Below are 9,532 nucleotides of genomic sequence, written 5' to 3'. Positions count from 1 at the left end.
ACTTATATATAGAGAAATTTAGATTTTTTGTTGAGTTTTTTTGTGTTGTTTCTCTATTGTGCCTCCATAATACATTGATTATCACTAGTCTTAACGTTTTAAAATATATTAAAAATATAATACAATATATTTTGAATGTTCAGGCAGAGAACAATACCAATAAAATCAATAAAAAATCTGAACTTTAGATAGAGTCATTCACATAAATCAATTTATCATTTTCTGGATGGAAAAACTTTTAACATCTTATCACTTTTGATATCATCTTTTTCGTAGTTTGCATATTAGCGAAATATAAATCTCATGTCATTTTTAGCTTATTGTATAAATCTCAAGAAGACCAATTATCATCACTTAAGTAAATTAATATTCCCATGGACCATATTTATATAAGTTCAAACAAAACAAATTTTATCACGTAAAAATTCAATTAATTAATTAAAACAAAGCAATAATACAAATATATACATTTATCTTAGTAATATTATCAACAAAATCATGCAATAGACATTGGAATTCTTTAAGACATGCATTAAACTAATAGAGAAATATTACTTGAAGGAAATTGTCTTGTATAAATATTGATTGATAGATCAGAGTTTATATGAGTAATCAAAATCTTATAAGAGATAGAATTGTCATAATAAGAGTCTTCTTATTACTTAAACTATCACTCAAATATTAAACATGGCTCTTCATATCATACCATATGAGATATAAGTTTTATAATATAAAATTACACTTAATTAAATTAAAACTTGAAACATAACAATTGAAAACTATTTTCACATTAATTTTTTCACAGACAAACCTGTTTGTGTTATAAATTTGTTCAGATATAAATAATATGATTGAAGTTCATATAATTTACAAAATAAACGAATTTAGCTTTTTTAGTCAAATATTGATAGTTTAAAAATCAATGAAATTTAACACTGAATTTAAAAATCATTTGACTCTCATTTCTTCAACTATGAGTCCACTCTTAAAAACGCACTTTTAAAAACATGCACGTAATGAGAATTTTTACACTTTTAAGAGTCTAATAAATAATACAGAATATATCAATTCAAACCTTTTTAATCAAATACTATAAAATTTACTTTTAGATATCAAGTTTTGTGAAAGGAATCTTGTCCTGAAATTAAACATAAATAATTATTCTTTTTTGTTTTCTTTATAAAAAATAATTTTCCTCACCAACATTAAACCACGTCACGGCACGGGAACATAGGTGACGCACCGTTCTTTTAATTCTTCCAAAAAGTCAAATTTGACGCCGTTAAGTTCTTCTCTTCCCTTTCTTTAACTTTGTTACCTCACTCACACACACCTCTTACAGTTCCAAGTTCCATCAACTCTAACGACGTCAAACTCCCATTTCTATATAAAGTCCCACACCCTCACTTCATTCCATAACCATTTCTTACACAGTTTTTTTCCATCTCAAACTTTCTTTCTTGTTCCTTAATCCATCTCAGATAAAACTCTTCAATGGTGTTCATGTTTTGGATAACATTATCCTAAATAATTTCATATATAAATTGTTTTGGTTGAAGTTATCATTAATTATAAACATTGTCTCTATCAAAGTTTATCGAAGAAGATTGGTTTTGGTGTAAGAAATTTGAATGGATATCTTAGGAAAAGTTCTATCCGCGCTCTTCTTTGCGGCGGTGATTGCTGTGACCGCTGCAAAGCTCCGCGGGAAGCGGTTCCGGCTGCCGCCGGGACCGTTTCCTGTACCGATATTTGGTAACTGGCTTCAGGTCGGCGATGACCTGAACCACCTTAACCTCGCCGACATTGCGCGTCGCTATGGCGACATATTTCTCCTCCGCATGGGGCAGCGGAATTTGGTGGTGGTCTCTTCGCCGGAGCTCGCGAAGGAGGTTCTCCAAACGCAGGGCGTGGAGTTCGGCTCGCGCACGCGCAACGTCGTCTTCGACATCTTCACCGGGAAAGGCCAGGACATGGTGTTCACCGTGTACGGCGAGCACTGGCGCAAGATGCGCCGCATCATGACGGTCCCGTTCTTCACGAACAAGGTCGTGCAGCAGTACCGCGTCGGGTGGGAGGACGAGGCGGCGCGTGTGGTGGAGGACGTACGCCGCAACCCCGACGCCGCGGTGGGAGGGATCATTCTGCGGCGGAGACTGCAACTCATGATGTATAATATCATGTATAGGATCATGTTCGATAGAAGGTTCGAGAACGAGGAGGACCCGTTGTTTCAGAAGCTTCGGGTTTTGAACGGTGAGAGGAGTCGTTTGGGGCAGAGTTTTGAGTACAACTACGGTGATTTTATCCCCATTCTACGACCATTTTTGCGTGGGTACTTGAAGATTTGCAAGGAGGTTAAGGACACAAGGTTCAAACTCTTCAAGGACTATTTCATCGAGGAACGAAAGTAAGTGGTTTCTTTTAATCTTTACTTTCCATTACTAGGAATTTTATGTGACTTGCAGTGGTAGTAAGTTTACTATTTTGAGTCATTACAAGTGTGTACTAATATAATTTAAAGTTTTGTTAGTTTCATTGTGTTCTTTAGTGAGTGACTTTATTGGAAATTTTATTTGTGTTTTGATGTTGATTTTGTTATAATTGTAATTTTTGTAAATTTAGCAGTTTGAATTTGTCATTTTAATTAGTTTCCACGATTTTATTTTACAACTTTGATGTTGTTAGTTTAGTATTTGACAAAATTATTGACACTATATTGTATTGCCATCTCAAAATATATTGTGATCTGGTAATTTGCATGTCAACATGTTTTTAAAATGTTAAATTTTAGACCAAAAGTTAGACTAAGACTAAGACTATATAATTAACATGGCAAAGATCCTGTTAGAAAAATCAAATTTGCAAAAGGAGATAATGATAAAACTGATATAACATCAAAGCATTAATAGAATTTGATATCACTTGTGAAAAGTTTCAGTTTGACTTTTGGTATTGTTGTTTTGTTTGATTTAATGAAATGGAACGTGACAGGGATCTTGAAAATACCAAGAAAAGGGACAATGGAGGACTTAAATGCGCCATCGATCACATTTTGGATGCTCAGAAAAAAGGAGAGATTAGCGAGGATAATGTCCTTTACATTGTTGAAAACATTAACGTTGCTGGTAAATTACCTTCTTTCACTCTTTTATTTTGTGCTCAGAACAAATACAAAATGCTAATCGAAGGGAAAAGGAAGGCCTGGACACGAAAATAATTCGATATTTTGCAATTTATAATGAAAATATATCAAATCAAAATTCAATTCATGGAATTATTATGATAAGGTAAACAGAAGAAAGGTTTGGTGGGGGAATACAGAATACTACCTTTTCAGGTAACTTTAAAATGCTGATGTAATCAATTATGGAATATGACTGTAGTGACCACTTCATCTCATAGGAATTGGTAACAAATAGTGATTAGTGGACCTGGCACAACCTTGGTAGGAGGGTGATGTTATAAATGTTATAATAGGTAACAGATGCATTATTTTTAGTGAGAATTTTGAAAAAAAAAAGTTTTCTGATGTGGATAATGTTGAATATGGAGCAGCAATTGAGACAACTCTGTGGTCAATAGAATGGGGCATTGCTGAGCTTGTGAACCACCCAGAGATCCAAAAGAAGGTGAGAGAGGAGATTGAGAGAGTTGTGGGAGCAGGAAAGCAAGTGACAGAGCAAGACAGTGAGAAGCTACCTTACCTTGAGGCAGTGATAAAGGAAACACTTCGTCTGAGAATGGCAATTCCACTCCTTGTCCCACACATGAACCTCCATGATGCTAAACTTGGAGGTTATGATATCCCTGCAGAGAGCAAGATGTTGGTGAATGCATGGTGGCTTGCCAACAACCCTGCTAAGTGGAAGAAGCCCGAGGAGTTCAGGCCTGAGAGGTTCTTGGAGGAAGAGGCCAAAGTAGAGGCCAATGGGAATGACTTGAGATACCTTCCTTTTGGTGTTGGGAGGAGAAGCTGCCCTGGAATTATCCTTGCATTGCCTATTATGTGCATTACTTTGGGGCGTTTGGTCCAAAATTTTGAGCTCTTGCCTCCCCCAGGACAACATATGCTTGATACCACTGAGAAAGCAGGCCAGTTTAGTCTGCACATACTCAAACACTCAACCATTGTCGCAAAGCCAATATCATTTTAAGCTTAGCGATGCTTGTTGCGTTGTCTTTCACACTCGTCACGAAAATCTCTCGAATCCGAATGATAGTTTTGAGAAGATTTTGGAATAAAAGTTAAACTTAAACTGTGCTTCTTGAAATAAGAGTTGTGCCCTTCTCCTTGGTGCTCACTCGCTGACCGTTTCTTTGGTTATTTGCATCTTAGCTTAGTATCAAGGCTTGATTATGTTGAATCCAAGTTATGTAACTCTGTTTTCTTACGTCTTTCCTTAAAACTTATCATGTTCAAAATTATTTAAATTCTCTCTCGACATATAATACTTATTTCGATTGCAGCGCTGGAGATATAATTGACTGTTAATACTTCATTAGGTGAGTTTGATACTTAATACACACTTCCAATCAACTTCAGTCTATAATTCAGTAAATTTAATTAGATTAACTATAATCCGCAGAGGAGTGAACCAGTCGCCCATTAACAACAACTACGATTTTAAATCATTAAACATTCCATGATATTCTCTAAAAGAAGTGATGTATGATATTCTCTAAAAGAAGTGATGTGGTACAATTAATTATTTAATGTAGTAAATTTGACTAATTATATTTAAATTTCTTATTTTTTTCCATTATAAAATATTTGAATATTCTTTGTTTCATTTTCGAAAAACTTATTATTCTTTTAATTAAATTTTTTTATTTGTCCTCTATAAATTTCATAATTCTTAATTATGATCCTATATATTTCGTCCATAGATTTCATCCGCAAAATTTCACTAAAATTATTTAGTAAAAATAACTGTAAATCACCACCGTTTGCACCAAACGAATGCAAATCACCACTGTTTGCACCAAATGAAAGTAAATCACTGACTGTCTGGCCAGAATGAAAGTAAATCACTGACCGTAGTTTTGGCACACTTTAAACATTAAACGTGGAAAATCAATAATTTAAGAACAAAATTGTATAAATAAATTGAATTAAAAAACACAGACACAAAACTGGTTCAGAATACCCTAATCTTTCACTATACTTATCAAAGTATCCTGTTTTCAAAAAAATGCATAGGCGATAAGACACTGATATTGGAAACAGCAATTAAAATGTTAGAACTAAAATAGAAAAGAAATGTAGGTCGCAACCAGGCCCTCCCATCATTGTGTTGATCAGGGAGAGCAGACATATTGACCTAAAACATCAATTTCCGTGCACACAACCATGCTGCCTTCATCATTTTAATCCAGAGCATCGGCTTATTGTGCACGGCTTCACACCTTCAGATCGCAAAAACATTCACAAATTATCGAATGAATAAACATGCACGCTAATATGCTTGCTAATACGCAAACCTAATAAATCGATAACCTCAACCTCAACCTCAAATCAAAACCCTAAGAGAGAACAGTAGCCAAAACGAGTCTAACCCTGCGGCTCAACGATGCTTTATCAATAGACGAGTAATCCAGAGTGATGTGAGACGCTATTTATAATGGGATTGAACTATTTAGGGTTTACTTGCGCCGTTGGATTGGAGGTTAGTTTGGTGAATTTCTCTGTGCCGCTGTATTTCATGGGCTTTCGTACTTCAAATGCCTGGCCCAAATACAAATGTGGTAAATAGTTGTTGACATAATTTATTTATTTTTTGGTTAAGGGAGTTATGAGATTTGTTAAGGGTTTAATAATTCGGATGGTACCCGTTTTGATGGAGATGTGTCAGTTTGGTATTCATTTTTAAAAAAGTATCAATTATATTTCAACTTTTGAATAAGTGTTTCAATTAAGTTCCTTTCAGACGGAATTGACTAACGTACATATCATGTGTCAATGGTTTTTTTTTTTTTAATTTAAGAAAAAAATAAAAATATGCAATATGTCAAATTTCTGGTGTGACAGTGGCACTGTCCATGCCACATGGCATTGTAATGTCACGTGTTAGTGTTAACATCATATATCATTGTGTAGATTTCAATTTTGTCCCCATATATGTCTCAATGATCCAATTTTAACCAATTTCTTTTAATAATTAAAATCTATTTTTTATAAAATTAAAACTAATTAAGTATAAAATTTTTACAAAAATTAAGTATTGATATTTATATTAAAATTTAGTGATAAAATTCATTTTATTAAGTCATTTTTAATAAAAAAATATTAGTATAACATCAGTAAAAATACATTTTATCATGATATAATTTTTACTTATTGAAAATAACAATAAGAACAAAACAAAACAAATAATATATATATATATATGGTAAAAATATATTAATTAAAATATTATAAAATAGGTATGTGTAAAAAAAGAAATTGAAGAATCTTCTAAAATATATATATATATATATATATATATATATATATATATATATATATATATATATATATAGAAAAGAAACAAAAAAGAAGAAGATAAGATCATGAAAAAAGATAAGAAAGAAAGAAAAAAGAAAAAAAAGGATAAGATGAAGAGATAAACATTATCTCTTCATTAATGTGAGTAATGATGAGTTTAGCACATACATAAGCTTATATATACATATAGAATAAAGAAGTTACCTGAAAGAAAAAAAATTGAGAAGAAAAGAAAGGAGAGAGAGAAAGAAGAGAGCGATAAACTTATGGGTTTTATATTAATCTTTTATTTATTTTGATTCATATATTATTTTATTTACTTTCATTTAACTTATTTTCATTTATTATCCTTTTATATCTATTTTATTTCATTCCCAATTATGCACTGATCGTATTTATTTATTTATTTTATTTAATCTCCAATTATGCACGGGTTCCTATTTATTTATTTTATTTTATTTATCTCTAGTTATGCACTAGTTCTATTTATTTATTTTATTTAATTTATTTCTAGTTATGCACCAATCTTATATATTTATTTTATTTTATTTATCTCATTGTCCTATTTATTTATTTTATTTAATTTATCTCCGGGCACTGGTACTATTTATTTATTTTATTTTATTTATCTTCAATTATGCATTGGTCCTATTTATTTATTTTATTTTATTTATCTCTAGTTACACACTGGTCCTATTTATTTATTTTATTTTATTTATCTTCAGTTATGCATTGTTCCTGTTTATTTATTTCAATTAATATATCTCCCGTTACGCACAAGTCCTGTTTAATTTATATTTTTGTTATTATATTTATTTATAATGTTCTAATCTTTATCTAATAATTTTGTGGAAATAATTATTAAATTTATGTATGTTAGAGTAATTATTAAGTCTAAAATAGGGAGTGGTGTGTTGGGAACTACTTCCAACTGTACTTATGAGTCTAGTGCGCTCTATGAGTTGTACCTAGGGATGTCAAAAAAATCCGTACCCGCGGGTATCCGCGGATAAAACCCGCAACGGGTAGGAAATGGATATTAAAAATGGATACTCGCTACCCGTGGGTATGGGTATTTTTGATACCCGCATGTTAACGGGGCGGGTACCGGTATCATAGTATCCGTACCCGTGGATACCCGTACCCGCTAAACTTTACCTTATATATATATATATATATATATATATATATATATATATATATATATATATTAGTAAACAACATTATGAGTCTTCATCCAATAATGGTGGTCAGATTCTTACCCCACAAATGAGTAAATTACTTCCATATACTGTGGAGGTATTGATGTGTCTCTAAGACTGGTTATGGACCAACATGGAAGGTAATGAAATAAAAACTTTTACTTAGATATTTTAATTAAGTGATTGTTAGAAATTTTTACTGAACTTCTTATGTTTTAAGGCTCTTCTAAATTAAAATTGGACAACATGAAACTTTATACAATGTTGCAAGAGGTGGACATTGATGAAGTTAGTAATTTATTTAATATTTTATTCAAAAATAAACTACAATATAAATTGGTAGTGATTTTTTATTTGTTTGTTTTTCAAGAATCAATCCGAGAGAGGGAGTTGATCTAAGCACTAATTATGGTTAAATATTTATTTTTTTAAAATATTTTTGTAAATACCCGCGGATACCCGTGGATACCCGCAGATATGAAAAAAATAGACGGGTACCCACATAACGGATACCCGACGGATATGGGTACGGGTACGGGACAAATATTTATCCAGCAGGTACCCTACCCGCCCCGTTGACATCCCTAGTTGTACCTAGGTATTTAGGGGTAGTCTTTTGATCTTTCATCTTCCACTCTATCAGTTTTTATCATTATAAATAGAAGTTTATGAGAGGGATCTATTAAAGACCCTCCAATTGTGTATTATCCTTTTATTTTTACAAATTTATTTAAATTTCTTATTTTGATTTTGATTTTATCTTTATTTTATAATTAAAAAATAAAAATAAATGTGAAGTGAAAGTAAATACTATTTTATTCAGTGAACTTGGATAGAAGAAAATTGCATGTGCATTTTATCGTTGTTTTATATTCTTTGTGTATAGTTTATACAATGACATGAATTGGTCGTCACATTTTATGATCTTAGTGTCAAAGTGTTTGTATTTGGGAAGTCACAGTTTGGTACATTGCGGGATGAAAGGCAGGGACCATGGTAGGGTCTAAGGAAGTTTTACCAAGTAGGTGAATATATGGATAGTTCAGAATAGTGCACTGGATTAGGATATTCATAGGCCATACTTGGGATTATCCAATACCTGCTCGACATCGCCAAAGTTAGGTAGTGAATATATATATCTTTTGTGGGCCGCCAAATGGCTAATATTCTCGAGAAATAAATAATTATGATTGTACCAATGTTTTATGAGAAATACTCAACTACCTAATCACTTCCCTAAGTAACTTTTGATGTTCATAATGGATCATTAGAAGTGAAATATGGATCCATATGTATGATAAAACAAGATTTAAATTTTGTGGTTGTAAGTCCAAATCTAGGTCCCAGTGTATTTATTTTACAAACAATTGATTCTAACTTCAGTACTATCATCGTTAGAAAAACACAAACACACAGCGTAGTGTATATATTTCTTATTCTTAATGATATTGTTAACAGATATGCATATACTGAAGTCCATGTCTGTGTTTATATTGAAGGGCAAAATCATATATCTGATGAGGGTGAGGGAGTGACGTGGCCACACTCTTTCTGCATGCACCTTTTGGCCCACGCCACAAGTTTTGGGCACATGGGTTTTCTACCTACATGAAGAATAAAAAATAAAGTAGCTTATAAATTACAAATTAAAATATTTTTAAAATAAATTATTTTCAATACAAACCATTTTATAAGGCTTAAACTAATTTGTAAGGTAAAGAAGGTAAGATCTGTTTAGTAAATATCAATACTTATATCACGTATAGATTGATTTACACGAATGCAAACCCAAAATTTTCTACAACTTTCTCAAATCGCCACGTCCCAAAAGAACAATCCCGTT

At 32.0% G+C, this 9,532-nt stretch overlaps 1 protein-coding gene and 1 non-coding gene across 2 annotated transcripts; one reads left to right on the top strand and one right to left on the bottom strand.

The window, feature by feature from the left end:
- The first annotated feature begins 1,422 nt into the window (after positions 1 to 1,422).
- Positions 1,423 to 4,409, top strand: LOC114187493 (trans-cinnamate 4-monooxygenase-like). The gene is made up of 3 exons (XM_028075753.2): positions 1,423 to 2,410; positions 2,995 to 3,128; positions 3,559 to 4,409. The coding sequence occupies exons 1-3, from the start codon at positions 1,632 to 1,634 to the stop codon at positions 4,155 to 4,157; spliced, it is 1,512 nt and encodes a 503-aa protein (XP_027931554.2). The 5' UTR covers positions 1,423 to 1,631; the 3' UTR covers positions 4,158 to 4,409.
- Positions 4,410 to 5,261: 852 nt separating this feature from the next.
- On the bottom strand, positions 5,262 to 5,368 carry LOC114189326 (small nucleolar RNA snoR100). The gene has a single exon (XR_003605630.2). It is a non-coding gene; the product is annotated as a small nucleolar RNA snoR100 (small nucleolar RNA).
- Between the last annotated feature and the right edge of the window lie 4,164 nt (positions 5,369 to 9,532).

This window comes from Vigna unguiculata, chromosome 6, assembly GCF_037176805.1.
Source record: "Vigna unguiculata cultivar grain cowpea cultivar isolate G323 ecotype 2 chromosome 6, ASM3717680v1, whole genome shotgun sequence".
Lineage (NCBI taxonomy): Eukaryota > Viridiplantae > Streptophyta > Magnoliopsida > Fabales > Fabaceae > Vigna > Vigna unguiculata.
The sequence above is the reverse complement of the archived record's forward strand: the minus strand, read 5'-3'. Positions and strand labels throughout refer to the sequence as shown.

Bases quoted from the DNA above. Each gene is read 5' to 3' on its own strand.
- LOC114187493 (XM_028075753.2), top strand. From the start codon at position 1,632: ATGGATATCTTAGGAAAAGTTCTATCCGCGCTCTTCTTTGCGGCGGTG. The intron at 2,411-2,994 runs GTAAGTGGTTTC...GGAACGTGACAG, and splicing joins TATTTCATCGAGGAACGAAA to GGATCTTGAAAATACCAAGA. The intron at 3,129-3,558 runs GTAAATTACCTT...AATATGGAGCAG, and splicing joins TGAAAACATTAACGTTGCTG to CAATTGAGACAACTCTGTGG.